The sequence below is a fragment of the Glycine max genome, chromosome 1, assembly GCF_000004515.6.
Source record: "Glycine max cultivar Williams 82 chromosome 1, Glycine_max_v4.0, whole genome shotgun sequence".
NCBI lineage: Eukaryota > Viridiplantae > Streptophyta > Magnoliopsida > Fabales > Fabaceae > Glycine > Glycine max.
The window spans coordinates 54,560,811-54,579,297 of NC_016088.4; the positions used below are offsets into that span (position 1 = coordinate 54,560,811).

Here is an 18,487-nt window from a genome sequence, read left to right on the forward strand (position 1 = left end):
TGATGATACAAATTCAACTACAACATCCATAATGCCGAGCATTTCACGCAATCCAAATGAAGAACTTTACACAAAAATACGCACATGCTTCTTCTTTTTTTTTTTCTTTTCCTTTTACAAAGTATTAATTTTTTGTTTTAAAAGCTTAAAAACCTACTAAATATCAAACCAACTCCCCAAATTGAATTTGCCCCACCCCCAAAAGGTGCAAAAGGAGAATATTTTTTCCTGTGGCAAAGTGGTCTCCTCAAAAGACAATAATCACTATTTTTTCTTTTCTACTAAATCAATGTAACAATAATTGCAAAAAGAAAATTGATATGACTTTTCACCCGCCTTAACAGTGTTTTGCTATCCTATTTCGTCCCATGTGACTATGATGTAAAATTTCGAGTGAGGCCAATGCTAAGGGGGTTTCCCTTTTCCCACAAAATACCAGAAGACTTTTCTTAGAGTCTACTAAAACTAATCACGTCTCATAAGCCAATATAGATGTAAAAAATTGACTCTCTGCTGCACATGCAATAAATCATGAAGTTGATGGACGCTAGAACTAGATAAACATGCCATGGGACAAAGTTTTGTACTAGTATAAATTAATCATGATTTGTCACATTATATCAATACAAACACGTTACAATACTATTGTAAAACAACAATTAAAAAATACGGTACAAAGTATAACAGTTGTTTATAGTGTATTCTACGTAACTTGTATATTTTACATAATAAAATAAGAGAGTGTGTTTGATAAAATATTTTATTTTTTAAATTTTTTTATTAGTTAAAAAAATTATTTAACTATTTGATAAATGAGTTTTTTTAATAGTTTTTAGTGATTTTTAAAATGTTAATTGAAGTAATATTTTTAAAATGTTAGTTTTTAACTTCTAATTTTTTATATTTATTTATTTTTGTCCTTAAACACTTATTAGATTTACTTTTTTAGTCTCTTTTACTTAAAGTAAAATTTTATTATGTTTGTCTTTTGTATAACTTTATAAATTTCAATTATTTCAACAAATAATTTTACTAAATACTTATAATTTAATAAGATAATTTTTTAACTTCTAGCTGGATTTTATCTATCAATTAGTTTTTCAACTTATAACTTATTTTTCAACTAATTTTTCAGCTACATATCAACTATCAATTAATTTTTTCAGCTAATTTTTTACTAACACTCATATTTAACATTTGTCTCGGGAGGAAGAAAATGTTAACCAGTTATACCGACACTTGAAAGCCATGGGTACGTTCGGAATAATAAGGGCAATTTCGTAATTGAAGAGCTGGTACTTGCTAGCCCAAACTTGAAGAGTTGCTTAGTTTGTTAATTATAATGTAAGTTAATTGCAGTAATCACATGCACCTCCTTCCACTTCACCTGTTTTAAAATTATTATTTTTTAATTACCATAATTGCAACATTTGATTTCTTAGGAAAATCTTAAAATATTTTCACAAATTTTCATCATTTAAATTGATTATATGACTAACTTTTAGTGTGAGATTTATTTATACTTAAAAGTTTATTGTTTTCTCTCAAGAATGTATTTGGTGGGAATGACTTTAAAACTACTTTAAATTTAACTTTTATACCAAATAAAAATTAAAAATATATTATATATGATTTTTTAAAAATGATGTAATTATTTATTAAAAAATTAAAATTTAAGAAAAAAAATCCTTGAGGTTTTAGAGAACTTATTTAACTACTATAACTATTTTTAGGCATGTTCTTAATTAAAGGCTTATGTCATATGAGGGCCTTGAAAAAAGTTATAAATCTAAAAGTTTTAAAACAATAAGTTTAAGTCTAAAAGTTTGAGATTACCTAAAATGAAAATTAACTTATTAATAATTTAATAAATAAATGGTATTAGTAGTTGTATGTTATTTAACCAATGGTTTATAGTTAAGTTGAAGAAAAATGAATTCGCAAAAAGATTAAAAAAATTAATTTAGCCCAAGAATGCTATATAAAAATTAAAATAGTAATTTTTTAATTCCTGTAAATAAAGTTAAATTTAGTTTTATAAAGAAGACTAATGATAATCCTCCATTCGGAGGGGGGAAATTGAAATCCTCGCTAGAGAGATATTTTTAGACAGTCCGTAGTGTTTGAAATTTTATTGTATGGTATCTTAAAGTGTGTTTGGTTTTGTAATGACTACAAAATTCAATTTTTCAATGTGAAAATCTAAAAATTATAAAGAGTTGTGGTTTCTTTAACGTGAAAAAAAAACAATAATTGATTGTCTTTTCGCATATCACATAAACACAACCAAACACACTATAGTTAAAATGGAGATCATTTTTTGAATTTGGTCTTGTAATTTTTTCTTTCACATTAAGTATTTCACGTTAAAAAATGATTATGCTATATTCATTATTTACTTTTTTTTTCTCCATCCTTAATATGGATGGCAAGTAGACTCAAACTTAATAAGTGTCCATAAAAATCATTTGAATAGGTAAGCTAACCAATTAAATGATTATAGGTCTATGGTAATTATCTATATAATTGTGAATGTAAGTAGGTACAAATGTACAATGCTACCAAATCTTATCGATCCATACTAATAAGATAACTCTATTAGTTTAATAAATAGCGTTTTTAAAACACTAATTTTTACCTTATAGCTTTTTTAAGTTTATTCATCTTTTTTTTTCTTGAAATATTTATAATATTTACTTTTTTACTCTTTTCGATATAAGATGAGATTTTATTATATAATCGTTTTTTCATATATAAGGTGGGATTTTAATAACGGTAACTTAATTTTCGGTTAATAACTAACTTTTTTAATAAGATGGAATTCTTGTCAGTTTTTAACTAATTATTCAATTAATTATGCTAAACATAGCTTACCTACATAATTACTAACTATTTTTCTATAACTAAAATTAAAAAAAAAAAAGAAAAAACTAAGTAATCTAAAGAATTTTGTTTTTAATGTTTTATAATTAAGATTTGTCTTTAAATATTTGTCACTTGATTTATATATTTTATTTTTTTAAGTAATACACCTTTTATAAATTTATCGTTAATATTCATACTATAACAAGTAACTTTTATAATTTATTATTTTTTTAAATAAACACAAAATTGAAGTGATATTTAAGTTAATTAGTAAAGCTTCTATTCACCTAATGTGATTCATTGTCCCGGAATTAGATCGTGAAACAAACAGTGGAAATTCCACTGTATGAAAATACATTTCAGAGAACTCTGGTTTTTCCTTAGAGTTAGAAATTTGCAATAAATCGCTTGACTATAGTTCCACCCACTACGATTGGCTCCTTGATATCAATATTAAGCTACGTGTTCATCATCCAAGTCACAAACAGTCATACCAATTTAGGCATGTCACTTTTCGGTATTACAATGACGTACTAGAAATCCAGAAAAAAATAGATAAATGCTGAACCCTAGAGCAGTGACTTACTCATCAATCTCAGTACTAACCAATCCAACCATCAACTGTTAAACGCATCAATTAAATTGATATGAAATTATTTTAATTTGAATATTAATTATAAATAATGAAGAGTATTGTTTCGGTGAATTCAAATTTAAATCCTTGGTATTTATTATTATAATAATTTTGAGTTCAAATTTTACTTTTATATCTATAAAAATCAAAAACAGATATCAAATTTATAATAACTCATTCATTTGATTCAACCAACTTAGCTTAGACTTGCTTGGGTGAGTTCGAATTGTCGCACGTGATAAATTAATAATCTCACTCTATTAAAATAGAATTACCTTAAAAAACTCTTTACTCAATGAAAAAAGACCAAACCATGCATCGCCCACAGTTTGTAAGGGTAGATAAAAACAAAAGACTTTGCTTATCTAATTATCTTCTCTCTGTTGCTTTTCTTTTTATCTTCAAGGTAGTGGAAGTCCCACATACACGATCATCCATAGATCTTTGTCTCCTCCACCCCCTATTGTCATTGTTCAACATTGTCAAAGGCTCAATCATTTTCACTGTTTTGAGATCCAAGAGCGTTCTAGGAGCATATGCAAACACCCAGAATTCAAAATGGTGCCTAATTAAGGAACGTGTCCTTGTCCTTTCATGGTTTTGATAGTTTGAATAAATTAAAGAGCCTCGTTTATTTGGTTGATTTTCTTGCCACATAATTACCCTGCTTTTTATTGGGCTCTTAATTTCAACCTCTTTTTCCACTTTGCTTCAGAACCACATTTGCCATTGCCAACCGGGGGATTTTTTTTATCTCATGTTTGGTTTCCCTTTTGATTGCTTCTATCAGGAAATAATCTCACGGATCAAAACTTTCAATGTTGGCATAATAATGATATTGTCGATGATGCTAGGAATGTAATAAAAAATTAGTCTAGTTTAATTGAAGTATTTAGAATTGATGATTCATACTAGATATAATTAAAGATTCTTGCGTGAGCGTACATGTTAGAAGTATAATACAAAATTAATACGCAATGTATGGTTTTGAAATTGATGCTTCATGATACGACATTAATAACATATTAGAAAATGAATGAGACTTAAAGTTAGTTTCGGAAGAAGAAAGTATCCAAATCTTGTAAAGAATATTTTGATCATATTCATAATTAAAGTAAGATATTTTAACACAAACTTCTTCATACCTGACTGAGACCGTACATCTACAGTGTAAAATTTGTAAGATCCGTTAGACATTTATAGGTGACTCAATATATTATATCAAGATTATAGAGACGGTGAAAATACATGAATTGTTTAATGTTATATTTTCAACATACTTAAAAGAGAAATAATCATGGCAGCTTATCCCTTATGCAACCATAAAGTTTGTCTTGTTTGGTGTCCCAATATGGGTAAAAAGATGAGTAATGTGTTTAGAAACGCGTTACTGAGTTACGTTAATATGCTATTGAGGGGAAAAAAATAGAGATCATGAGCTAGAAGCTATAAGAAAATGTTAATTAATATTTTTAGAATATTTTTTAGGGAATTAAAAAGGAGAATTTTTTTATTGAAATACATAAAATTATATTGTCTATAAAATTTATTTACATTCTTCTATAATTTTTATAATAAATATCTATTTATTTTAATTTTTTAACTAATGTTTTAAGATTATGGGGTAGTACAACCCAAGTTATAAATGTAGCGTAAATTCTCTCTCTCCAATTCCAAAAACCACTGAATAAGAAAAGGTTTGAATAAGAAAAGGTTTGCTTGTTTCCCGAATAAAAGTGATATTTTTTTAGTAAAGTTTTTATGAATGTTTCAAATTCCATCTCTCTAATTCCAAACAAGCATTTAATAAGAAAAAGGTTTACAGGTTTCCAGAATAAAAGTGATATTTGATTTAAGTTTTTAGAGCATTTTTAATAGGATTCTTGAGCTGAGTTATTGAAGAACCAAATTTATCATTATACATGTTATGAAGATTTACAATATAAAGATTGAATTCTCCTTAAGAACTTTCAACAACTGTCATCTTTTCAAAAAAATATTTTTTATTTAAGTAGTGTCTATTGTGTAATCCATAAAAATGGTTCATCAAGAACCAAAAGTGTAATCTATCAGAAAAAAATTCTTATTATATCTTATGTGATACTATAAAACCTAAAAAAAATTTAATAACTCAAGTTTTACACTAAAGATACTGATATGAATGTTTCAATTTACGGTTTTTCACGCTCACGTTAACACGTTGTAGGTCAATGCAGCTTGCGGTTGCGAGATGTTTAGAAACACGACACGAGTTGAAACTTGAGAGAGAGAGTGCAAGAGTATAATTTTAAACTGATAAAAATATGAGAAGATGTGCGATAAAAGTCAATAATGAGTATAAAGTAGAGAAACTAATTAACTATAACTATTAGGTAACGCAAAATAAACTACTAACAACTTAAATATGTATAATTATCTAAAGTAATAAGTAGCCCAATTATACTATAATATTAGTGTAATATTCGTTGCCGTTGTACCAAAAAGGAAAGGAAAAAAAACTATAGTATAACACGAGGTGTTGATTTTGAGGTTGCATCCTTGTTAGTATAACACAAATTCTAGCTATTACATATCCTAAGAGACCTTGCAATATGAATGTTAAACATACTTTCAGTTTCATTGTCTGTTGGTGATGAAATAATACTGAAATTTAACATACTTTTGTGCTTTTCTTTTTCTCTATTTATCAAGAGTTTGTGCGGATTTATTGACTTGTTAAATTTCTTCATCCTTCACTTGTGGTGAATGAAGGTCATCATTTTACATGTTCCAAGCACGAGAACAAGTGTGAGAAGTTGTTGCCCGAATTTATGAAGCATATTTTAAACCTTTAGCATACATTTAATTAATGTCAGTTTTGTTTTATTGTTCAATGAATTCTACCAGAATTCGAATTCTCGATATTTATTAAATTTCGCCCTCTCCTATTAGTCCACTTATGAAGATAAGAACAAGGTGTCGCACCCGTGCTTCTTCTTGTGTTAATTTGTAATTTATTTAAATTTATTTGTTGAAATAAATGTTTGTTTTAATAAAATAAATAAATTTCAATTTTTTTAATGTGTTTGTCTAAGTAGTATCAGCTAAGAAAATAATTTTTTATTTATTTTAAGAAGTAAATTTTATCTATTTTTTTAAAAAAAATACTTATATAAAAAAGATTTATTTTAAATTTATTTTTTAAAAAATTTAAACAAAATCACCCAATAAAAAAAATGGTAATAATAGAGAGGTTAAGAAATACGTGACAGGGTTGACGCTGCTATTGAGAATGGACCAGGCAATGTATGCACGTGAATGAATTAAACGGTTCATAGGATAGGAGTATATATGTGACCATCAGAGGGAAAATTAATTAATTGTCTTCATGTTTTTCAAACATTTAATGTCGTGCATTGGTTGGTTTGTCTCGTGGTGGTTTTATGGCAAGAGGGGGATGTCGATTTGCTTGGTAACCTATAAAGTCGAGAATAAGTTGGCTACTCCTACATTGTAGAAAGTTTTTTGGTAGTGATGCACTGAATACTGAATAGGTTGTCTTTTTATCCATTTGTTGGACATGCATGGCATCGAACGGATGATACTATGTAGGAGACAAATCAAGAGCAAAAAGACACTGTCGCGTTAATCACTTTTGGCCCTTTTGGGAAACTCACCGACGGGGTTTAAAAACAAAAACGCCCACCGTGGGGCTCGAACCCACGACCACAAGGTTAAGAGCCTTGCGCTCTACCAACTGAGCTAGACGGGCACTTATTTATAAATAATTGTTCAATTCTTGCTATTCCTTAGTGTACTGCTAACTATTCGAGTATTTTTTTTATGCTCATTATGGATACTAATGATCCCAATTCTCTGTAAACTAGAAGAAATAAAAATGACATCAAATGCAATTTTAAACACAACAACTATTGTTTGGCATAAATTATTTAATTTACTTCCCAAAGGACCTTTTACATTTTGCATTAACAATTTAACGAATTAAAACAATTCTTACTTCTAGTGTCTTTAGATACCTCCTAAAATCAATTTTGACCCCAAAATTATGATGAAAAGTTAAAGTAACTATTTGTTACTTTGGCCTTCAACGTGCTTTTGGAATTAATTTTGGTAAAATTAAAAGCTAATCTAAACGCACATGAATCCCCTAATAATTCTACAGTCTTTAGGATCTAAATTCTAAAAGAAGTCTGGCTTAAAATTTATTATACTTTGTTTGCGATGAAATACTTGTTACATTATATAAATACATTTAATCTAATATTTCTTTAATGGTCCTATGAAAATTATTTAAACAATATAAAAGAAAGAAAAGAGCCAAATGTTGATATTCACCACTACATACTTTATGAGTAATTTCAAATATAGGTAAAATATTAACAAATATAAATGAAAAATATTTTAAAAATAATATTCATTTAATATATGAAACATTGTTTTACTTGATAATATAACTAGAGATATTTAAAACCTTCAATTTTAAAAACACCCCAAAAATTAATTCAACTAATAAAATATTGATTGGTTAGTGATTACATATATTACTTTATGTTTAATATTTTTTTAAAAATCAAGCATTGATAAAAAAAATCAAGAAAACCAAAATTCTCATTTGAATTATTAACTAATTAAAGAAAGAAAAAATATTAAATTGAAACTAAAAAAGCGTATCATTAAATAATAAAGATAATAGTTACGTGAAAAGGAGAGTACGAAGGTTATCTCGTTTTTAGTTATAAGGATTTAAATTACTATGTAAAAGTAGATTAATTTAAGAGTAAATTTGTGAAAAGAACAATAAAATCAATCCGCAGATATTATAGGTTGTGTTTTTATTTTATAATAATAATAATAACAATAAAAGACCAAGTTTTTACGTAGATAATAAAATGAATGCTTAGGTTCATATAAAATTAACGGGCGGAACGATCAGTAAACAGGTCTAATATGCTAACTCCGCAAATATAATGGGTCCGAATTCATATACATTCGTAGTCACATCCATATGCCTTGACTTTACTACAATGTCATACCATATCATTCTTTATATGCGTTAACATATTGGATTGTCTTTCACAAGAAAAAAAATGCTTAATTAATTTAGTTAGCACCAGTACATGTTAACTAGTTTGTTAGCCGTCAATCCAGACCCGCAGATGTAAAGGAGTTTCAAGGACGTGATTTTCCACCCTAAGCTATAACTCTATAAGCACATTCCGTAATAAGCATGCAGGTCCCATGAATCTAACACTTGTTTTGGTGAAAAAATGCAGGTCACACTTACAACCAATGCCGCACATATTGCCCTCTGCTGCTGTAAACATAGACAAGATAAGCTTACCCAGAATTCTTTGTACAGACAAGGTAAGACAACACTTTAGTCTTCAGCTGAGTCACAAGTTTAGGCCATCACAAATACAAGGGAAAGTAGTCACCGTTGGGAGGAGTCTTCAGATAAAAAACAGTGGTTCCATAGGCTCTGCATCAAATTGATGGCACAACAAATCAATTTTACTACATCAGGAAACAAGCATGATTTTTAAACAATATATTAGTAAGACAACCACTGACCTGTTCTCATTGCAGGGCGGTGTTGATGATTCAGGTCTGTGCTTTCGTTGACCCTCGTTTTGCTTGCATCTCTTCTTTTCATCTTTGAGAAGCTCAGGGAGCCTTCAACTGTAGAGTATGGGGTAAGAAAACAATATAATTAGTAATTCTTATGACAAGTAACCAGAATGTTAGCTGAAAATACTGCCTCGCAGCAGTTCATTAAAATTTTATCAGTATATTAAATTGCTCGAATTACTGGATGGAATAGATTTTAATTATATTGTCTAACAAATTTATATCACAATTCAGCAGTGAATTGAATAATGAAAATAAATTAACTAAAACTCCCCATTTTAATGTAATTTTATTTGGATTCAGAACCTCTGCCTTGCATTGACTACTCTTAACATGTCAGCACATCCATGTACCTTGCCATTCCCATACAACTTTTGATTCACCCTTCACCAACTTAGGATAGCGATCTATCCGAGAATCTTCTTGAACCATTTTTTCTACCTGTAATCCCAAACAGTTATTAAACAACAAACATTAGTTAAGTTAATTGAAAAATTCTTTGAAATATTTAACTTTAATTACAGGACAAAGTGATTTTCATCAACAGCACCTCAACAAATAGTTGGGCTCAAAGATAACCGTCATCAATCAATAAGTGGAATGAGAGAAAGAAAGAAAGAATAACCAACTCTGTTGAGTTACAAGGATATGCCATAAGAAAATCCTTATTGACATCCTCAACAATGGAATGGCTATTTTCCACTGGAAGGTTAAGCAAAAGGAAAATCAAAACCAATGCCCTAAGGAATTTTTAATATTTTCTTAAGTAATTGAAAACAATAAATAAGATATACTAAATATTTCTTAAACAGATCCCATAAGGAATTAGCAGAACCCTAAACAAAATGTGAATAAGCATTGAGAGTGAGAAAGCAGAATCTCAGCACAAATAAAAATCCTATGCTGAAACTTGATTATAAAATCAGGCCTATGAATAAGGGTAACTTCTGCAGAAGTCCAACTGAAGCATGGACACGGAGTCAACTATACCAACAAAAAGAATCAACTTGTTCTGCTTTGATGATTGACTAATTATTATTACAATAAAACGGGATAATCAAGTGCAATGAATTCGAAAATAACTTTGAAGCAACCTTTTTCCATAATAAAGGGTTCTTCCGCTCTCTTGGCAAAAGCAGGTGATCGCGTAACCTAGAAGAAACAACCCAGGGTTCACATTCACCATTTGCACTCTTTGATGTCAATGCATTCTCTTCAAGTATTTCACAGACCTAAAACATCATCAACAAAGAAGTTTTAAACAGAGATGGAATCAGAATAAATGCAATTAGCTATCCAGTCAAAGAACCTGCCCACAACAAATGCAAATGTATTTGTACTTATACAGAGTGGGGACATATAAACCCTACGGTTGCTGCACACAGAACTTCCCTCTTAACAGATATCACACTATTTTGTTAACTCAAACTAACATAAGTATCCTATTAGAATATATTCATGTGCTTCCATTCCAAACATTCTTAATCAAAGGCATTGCCAATCACAATTTAAAATCACACTTGTTAAACTGGGGGGAAAACCATCAATGAAACAAGTAATAATCACTCGTGCCTGTGACTGAGTGTATCTCACCATACCTTATTGTAAAGCTCCTCAATTCGTCTTGACATGCATAATTTCTGTCGTACACTCCAGAACAAAGCTGTGCATCCAACAAGCTGTTAAATCTCAACACAATTAACATGTTTACTCATAGATAACAGAAATATATGCATTAAAGTATGCCTTTAGAGAAGGGATACCATGGCACAAATGGGCAAAACAACTAGAATATGTTGTGAGATCCACTGACGAATGCAGCAGGCATATGACTTGTAATGCTCTGCCAGCTGATCTGGACACTTAAACTCCTTCATCCTGTATGAGAAATAAGTGACATTATCAGCAGAAGTTTTGGCCTCTTAGGAAACATGTAACAAAAAGCCCCATTTTACTTTATTAAAAAGTAAAAGAAGATGATATACCCATGAGAGCTGTTTAACCTCGTGTCCAATAATTTGCCCATTGTCTCAAATGCCTTTTGTTTTGTATATTTATAAAGAGCATTGTCCACTTTGACATTTCCCACTGGCTCAAAATAATTCCATAAATCATCCTCACGAACCTGAGACGGGAAGTTGGAACCAGAAACACTAAGAACAACTCAGGCAGTAATGTATACAGGTAATCATACAATACAATAAATACAAGTAAACTACAGAATCCAAGGGTTAAAAGTGAGGAAACTAACCCAAATTGTTCCAGTTCCAGTGCACAAAAATTGAGCATATTCTTCACAGAGGTGATGTTCCACTCTCTCCAACTGTGGTCAAATGCCAATCAGAAAGATACAAATAAAATACAAAGAAGAACATGGAAAATGTGATAGACAGTATTTATTTCCCAGAACTAGTAAACCACAACAAATCAAATTCTAGGGACACACAAGTTTTCGAGCTGATTCATTAATATCTCCATCTTCTACACACAAGTTCCCATGCCTTTGGTAACCCTGAAGACATTTCAACTTGCCATCATTGCATTCTCCATTACTTGGACAAGGTTCACAAATATCTGTAACAATTCCAAGTCAGGAGAAACTATACACAAGAAACAAATAATTTGCAGACTCATACACAATGAGACTACAATATGAAACAGTGGGGTGAGGCTTGCATTAGAAAGTCATCACTATCCCCACCAAATTAAATAAAAGAACAAAACAATGTATAACATTTGAAAACAATCATCAAAATACATAAGAATAGCAACAACCATGCATAAAACCATAGCATCTTACAAAGAAAAAAGGAAAACAGATGAATTTGTTCATTTTCGTTTGTAACAGCTATTTAACTCTTTATCCTTATAGTATTCAGTCCTGAAAGAAGGCTATCTTATTCTAAATTTCCTTTTCACGGTATTCATTCCCTCTTCCTAATATGCTTTCTTATTTAATAGAATAAAATTTCAATTTAACGAGTATATTGAATTGGCCATCATTGCAAGAAAACTCAAATGCACAAAACCGCCAACGAGAAACAAATAAACCAAAAAATAGGGAAAATGATACAAAATAGAATAAAATCGTCCTGAGAATAAATGGAGACTTGGCACTTGTCATTCATCGTTCAGTGGCAGACTGAAATTTGCTAAATCAAAGTTCAATTGAACAACCTAGACCTAGTGGAGTGGCTTGTTGAGTTGTAACAGTACATGGCAGAACAATAAGTCACCACACCACTAGACTTAACACATAACACAGTCACATCAAATGCATGACATTCACAGCACAAAAAGAAAGTGAGGGAAATTAGAGAAGCAAATGAATGAAATAGAGAGAGAGAGAGAGAGAGAGAGAGAGACCGGAAAAGTAATCCGGAGAGTGGAGGTTGGGGTCGCAGAAGGGTTTGGAAGGGGTGAAGAGGAAGTTGCAGGTCCAAGCAACTAGCGATGCGAGTGCAACCACAAGGACAAGTCTGGGGAAGTCGTGTTTGGAAGGTAACAAATTCTGAGGGGGTTCTCTTCCCATCAATGAGAAAGAACAACTTTCTGAATTCGAATTAGACAAACACTCCCTTCGCCGATCATTCTGCTTCATGTTTCAAGACTCATCACTCAACAACAAAACTTGGAGTACTTCTCACTTTCTTCCGTGCTTTTCGCCAGTTGTTAACATTAAAACATGGCTAAACGGAAAGTTTGCTAAATATGTAATTAATAAAAAAAAATAATTATTAAGAAATAGGTCGGTTAATTTCAAATATACAAATTTGCCAATAGGAAGACTTACTTCTCAATTGCATCAAAAGACCGTTTATCTTATTGTTTTTTAATTAATTTTAATTCACTTTGTTGAAAAAAATATTTTTAAAGAAGGACGGGAATTCAACTTTGTCAACCGGAGGAAATGTTTTAGCTACCATCAAACCTATTTTATACATTCTTAGCAAAATTCTCAAGAATTGACTCTGTCCAAAATTATGATTACTTATATGAAAAACTTCTCTTTTATCAAACGTTCATAAATGTATATGTATCATGAAAGTTTTTTTTTTAAATAATATAAATAAATATTTTGGTATTTAATTAAAATTATTAGAAATTTTTAAAGAAAATGTCAAAATCTAGTTATATTCAATTAACCTTTTTATAGTTTATAAAAAATCTCCTTGGTATTTAAAGCATATAAATTTTGATAAATTATTTTATATGATGGATTTTGTGTGATAGTATAATGTATAAATATTGCACCCATTTAACAAATCTCATTCAAACTTTAGAGAATTTTCTAACACCAAGAAAAATAATGTTAAAAACGCATAAAGACTTTTGGATACTATCTTTTTTATGCTCGATCAAAACAAACAAAGACAATCTTCTACTTTATGGTTGGGGATAATTATTCTTACATTCTAATACTCTTTCTAAATAATCTTTCAAAATATACAAAACTTTATTGTGCAAAAATAGTTTGTTAAAATATCAATCCAAAACCCTCCCTTAACTGTAAAATTTATAATGTAAATTAAGTTAAATTGTATTTTTCGTCAATTATAACTTTCAATTCACAATTTTAATCCCTTATATTTTAATTATGCATTTTAATTTCCTAATTCTGTAAAATCCATTATTTTGATCCAACGGTTGAATATTTGTTCAATGTTCATTAAAATTGTAACTTTGAGGATAACAAACTGGTACCTTGTTGCACTTGGAGCTGTTGTGCCTGGTGTTAAAGCGTGGGTATTTTATATTCATTAAACAAAGATCGACTGTAATTATATAGCGGTATGACACTAAGTAGAAGACATATAAATTATTTAATAATGTTTAGATTAAATTATACTTTTAGTTCTATCAATATTTAATCTACAACTTTCGTCTCCTTTTTACTTACTCAGTCTTAATCCTCCAATGAGAATTATGATTTAAAAAATATTTAAATATATTTTTCCGACAATTTAGTGTTTTTTCGTCATCATTTATATACTTTTTATGTTATTTTAGTCCTTCTAAAATATTTTTATTTTATTTTTTATCCTTAAAACATTTTAGATAACGATAAAGGGTGAAAATAAAAAAATGTTAAATGATAAGAAAAAATGTATTTATACCTTAAAAAAATGATAAAAATGATTAATTAGAAAGATTTGAACCAATTTATCAATTCTGTTATATAAATAACCAACTTTATATGAATAGTTTAAAAATATAAACCAATATAATTCTGAAATCGCCCACCACATCAAAGAACTTTCATGTCAACAAGAAAATCAAGGAAGAATTTTGGCTCAAAATTTGCATGGATTTGTATTATTTATTTATAATTTGTATAAGCTTATTTATAATTTTGCATGGAATTTACTCGTTTTATTCTATTTTATCCTTTAATATTTTCAATTCATGTTACCAAAAGTTATTATAACTAATTAGAAAGAAAGTGACATATCATTTCTTTTATATTTAATGATTTTCAAATAGAGTATTGCTATCATTTCTCTTTTCCAATAAAATTTTCTTTCCAAAAGCAAATGTTATTTATTTGTTTTCTCTCACAACTACATAACCAAATTAATAATAATATAACACAAAAATGTTCCATTTTACTCTCAATTATTTTGTATAATATAAGACTTTGTTTTTTACGTTAATGAGCCATGCTGTATCAACATTTTATTAAATCGGAAAATCTCTTAACACCATTAGCTGTAAGCAAACATCTCCTATATTTTTTTTATCACAAAATCTCTTATATTTAAATATGTAATACATTATTCATCATTCAATTCTCATAGAAGGCTGGATTTTAAGGTTAATTATAGTGAAAAAATTCTTATATTTATATTTAATAATATTGACATGCTATTTATTATTATCTCAATGACTACATTTTAATTAAATTGAGGTTCTTAATTATAATATGTAATTGTTAGTTTAGTATCCTTCGGTCTCAAAATAATTATCGGCCTATCAGATAAAAAATAATAAATAAATAAATAAAAGAGAATAATAATTTTATAAAATTAAGTTTATATCATTAGTAATTTGTTTATAGATTTTATAACTTGTCATTAATATTATAAGAGATATGTGTGTGAAAAAAAATAATGTTATATTAAAAAACTAAAATAATAATTATTTTGTAATAAATTATATTTTTTACACGACAATTATAATAAGATATAAAGAGTATAATTTATAATTATGAGGTGTTGATTACAAATTTTAATGACAATGCCATTGTTTATTAAAATTTCAAATTATCTATTACTAAATGAAAATTTTAATACAAATATTGTGTTTTATTATGACACAATTGCCAACCAAATAAATTAACATAACATTCCCGGATTCGAACCCATGATCAACAAGTCACCAAGGCACAACTTTACCGCTGCACCAGGGCTCGCCCTCCTTGGTTATTCTGATTAAATATAAATAAATAGGTGTGCATGTGATACCTTATAAAGTATGATGTTTTGGGATAAATCTATCATATGTCTTTTATACCTATAAATAGGTTATTCTTGTTGAAAAGAATACATAGAGTTCTGATTCTGGTCATAGTGTTCTCTTCTCTACTTTTCTCTCTATTCTTATTTTAGTCAACAACTATTAAATTTTTATAGAGACTAAAATTAAATTTTGAAATAATTTTCTCTAGAAAAAGAAATAGGCATTAAAAAATAAGGCCCCGCCCCATTAATACGAGATATCGTTGAGAGTTTTTACAGGCCTGGTTCGGGAGACTATAGGATACGGCTTTTTATCCGAACTGAACTCTTGGGGAAGGGAATTCCACCCACTCATCAATGGCATCTACTCTCTTCGCTTGCCCGTCGTTGTGTTCCTCCTCTTCTTCTATATTTTCTACTTCCGTCAAATTCTCCTTAAACCCGAATAAAATTTCTCTTCCGTTCGCCGGAAACAAAAAACCTCTTTCGGCTCCAATTCGAAGGCGGTTCAATGTCATTGCTATGGCTCCCCCTAAACCCGGTGGGAAGGCCAAGAAAGGTGATTTCTCTCGTCCGTTATATATTTACATCACACTCCCTCACCTAAAATTAAGGATATTTTTTGTTTGGTGTGTGCAGTGGTTGGAATTATAAAGCTGGCTCTTGAAGCTGGGAAGGCTACACCTGCTCCTCCCGTTGGCCCTGCTCTTGGTTCCAAGGGTGTCAATATTATGGCTTTCTGTAAGGATTACAACGCTAGAACCGCCGACAAGCCCGGTTATGTCATTCCTGTGGAAATTACAGTCTACGACGTCTGTTCTTAGCTCTGCTCTGCTCTTTTTTATCTTCTTCTTTTTTCCCTTTCGTGAATCGCAATTTGTATCATATGTTTTACTTACAACCCTTGTAGGATAAAAGCTTTACTTTCATATTGAAGACCCCACCTGCTTCGGTTCTACTTCTTAAAGCCGCTGGTATGCTCTCTCGCCTCCAAGCTGTTTGATATTATGTTGTCCTCTGTAGTATAAGTTTGAAGGTTCAAAAGTATAAATTATTTTAGCCTCCTTTTACTTTACTTTTCAATTTCCTGTGATTTTAAGCTGGATTTGTACATGCGAATTTCTTGTATATTCTAGTCTAGTGTAATAATCTCACCAGTTGAGATCTGTTACGAACCAAGAATCACGAATACAAAATAAATGATGGATTTTATTGAGTTGCATGAAAGGAACTGAAAATAGAAATCTCTCCTCCAAGGGTTTACCTTTCACAAAGAGCCAATTTTCAATTTACAAATGAAATAATAATACATCTCTCTAAATCCTTCCATCCTTCTTCCCTTATTTGTATCTAATTAACCCCTCTAACTAATTAATATCCTAACCGTCTTATCTAACTCCCCTTCTCCATTTTTTCCTAATCTCTAGGACCAGGAAGTCAGGAATCAAGAACAGAATTGAAAAAGAAAAGAAAGACTTTTTTGAATAGGATGAAAAGAACAATGAATAGGAGAGAAATTTCTCATCCAAAGGGTTCCCATTCACACAGGGTCAATGTTCCATATACAAATGACTCTAACTAATTAATATCCTAGTCTCTTAACTAACTCCCCCTTCTCCTTATATCCTAACAAGATCTGATTTAAATTTTATATTTTATAATACTTTACATTAATCCAACAATGTTATGCAATGTCTTTCGTCTCATATTGCATAAAATTTTCTCCTACACTAGAAACAAACGAGTTCTTCTTTGTGAGGGTTTTATTTACTTATTTGTTTATATTGTGGTTATACAACGACGTGTTCTTAGCTATTACACCCTTTGAGTATTTTGGACTAACCTCTTGTCATGGGTTGACTTGCCTTGGCCACAAGGGGTGCTTTTAATGGGTGGAGAACTCTGCGTTGCAGTACCTAAAATCTGTCTATACGGATTATGGAACTAAGTTTGCCTTTCTTTGTGTGAAATTTTATTTTCATTATACTCATGATTGACTTCATATAGGTAGATATCGGTGATTGTAATAGCGTTCCTGGCATAAAATGAGTTTTACTTTCGTTAGCTGAAATTCAGTTTTTGAGCGAGTAGTCTAGCTTCGTTATCCTCATAATCAATCTAAATAAACAAAATGCAAGAGACATGTTAAGGTTATTATTTTGATAGAGCATCTGGCATTAAAATACTCTACGCCAAGCTTATTGTGTTTTTCAATGTTCAAAGTTTAAAGCCGTCTAATTATATTGATTTGCTATTTAGGGGTGGAAAAGGGTTCAAAAGACCCCAAGGCGGAAATGGTAGGAAAGGTCACGATTGATCAATTGCGTACAATTGCTGCTGAAAAGCTACCGGACTTGAATTGCTCGAGTATCGAATCAGCTATGAGAATTATAGCGGGCACTGCGGCAAACATGGGGATTGTGGTTGATCCTCCTGTTCTTGAACCCAAACAGAAGGAATTTGTGTAGAGAAATTTCAGTTTGGCCGAGTGTAAAATCGCGCAGGACATATTTACTGACTTGTTTTGTCTTCTAAACAGCAAGGGAAACAGTTCTTTTTAGTTATTTGTTATTTGCATGAATGATATTTAATTACATAGCATATCATCATAAAGAGATGTGGCAACTAGTGTTGTTCACTGGGTCATTAACATGGAAATTCAACTCAAACTAAATTAATTTGGTTTGTTTCGAATTAGCAAGTCAGATTAGGTCAAATTCAACCAAACAAATCAGATTTGATCATTAAAAAGTGAATATTAAATTAGTTAATATAAAAAGTTGAAATTTTGTAGATGGGTTTCAAAAGTGAGTTAAAAAGTGAACATTTTAAATCAGTTGTTAGGTGTAACCGCAATCAAACTAGAACATCTTTTTTTATAACATCAACATTAAAATGTCTT

The 18,487-nt window shown here is 29.9% G+C and overlaps 2 protein-coding genes and 1 non-coding gene across 3 annotated transcripts; 1 reads left to right on the forward strand and 2 right to left on the reverse strand.

Annotated features, from left to right (window-relative positions):
* Positions 1 to 7,177: 7,177 nt before the first annotated feature.
* Positions 7,178 to 7,250, reverse strand: TRNAK-CUU (transfer RNA lysine (anticodon CUU)). The gene has a single exon. It is a non-coding gene; the product is annotated as a tRNA-Lys (tRNA).
* Positions 7,251 to 8,432: 1,182 nt separating this feature from the next.
* LOC100779650 (uncharacterized) lies at positions 8,433 to 12,815 on the reverse strand. Its single transcript, XM_003516595.4, has 10 exons — positions 12,494 to 12,815; positions 11,574 to 11,701; positions 11,379 to 11,450; positions 11,113 to 11,252; positions 10,891 to 11,005; positions 10,726 to 10,806; positions 10,222 to 10,359; positions 9,481 to 9,568; positions 9,071 to 9,178; positions 8,433 to 8,978 (listed from the first exon to the last, which is right to left on the reverse strand). The coding sequence occupies exons 1-10, from the start codon at positions 12,726 to 12,728 to the stop codon at positions 8,950 to 8,952; spliced, it is 1,134 nt and encodes a 377-aa protein (XP_003516643.1). The 5' UTR covers positions 12,729 to 12,815; the 3' UTR covers positions 8,433 to 8,949.
* Positions 12,816 to 15,860: 3,045 nt separating this feature from the next.
* LOC100306424 (uncharacterized) lies at positions 15,861 to 18,061 on the forward strand. Its single transcript, NM_001251709.2, is given in 4 exon segments — positions 15,861 to 16,144; positions 16,225 to 16,397; positions 16,496 to 16,559; positions 17,845 to 18,061. Coding segments are annotated over 4 exon segments (648 nt in total). The 5' UTR covers positions 15,861 to 15,942; the 3' UTR covers positions 18,054 to 18,061.
* Positions 18,062 to 18,487: the final 426 nt, after the last annotated feature.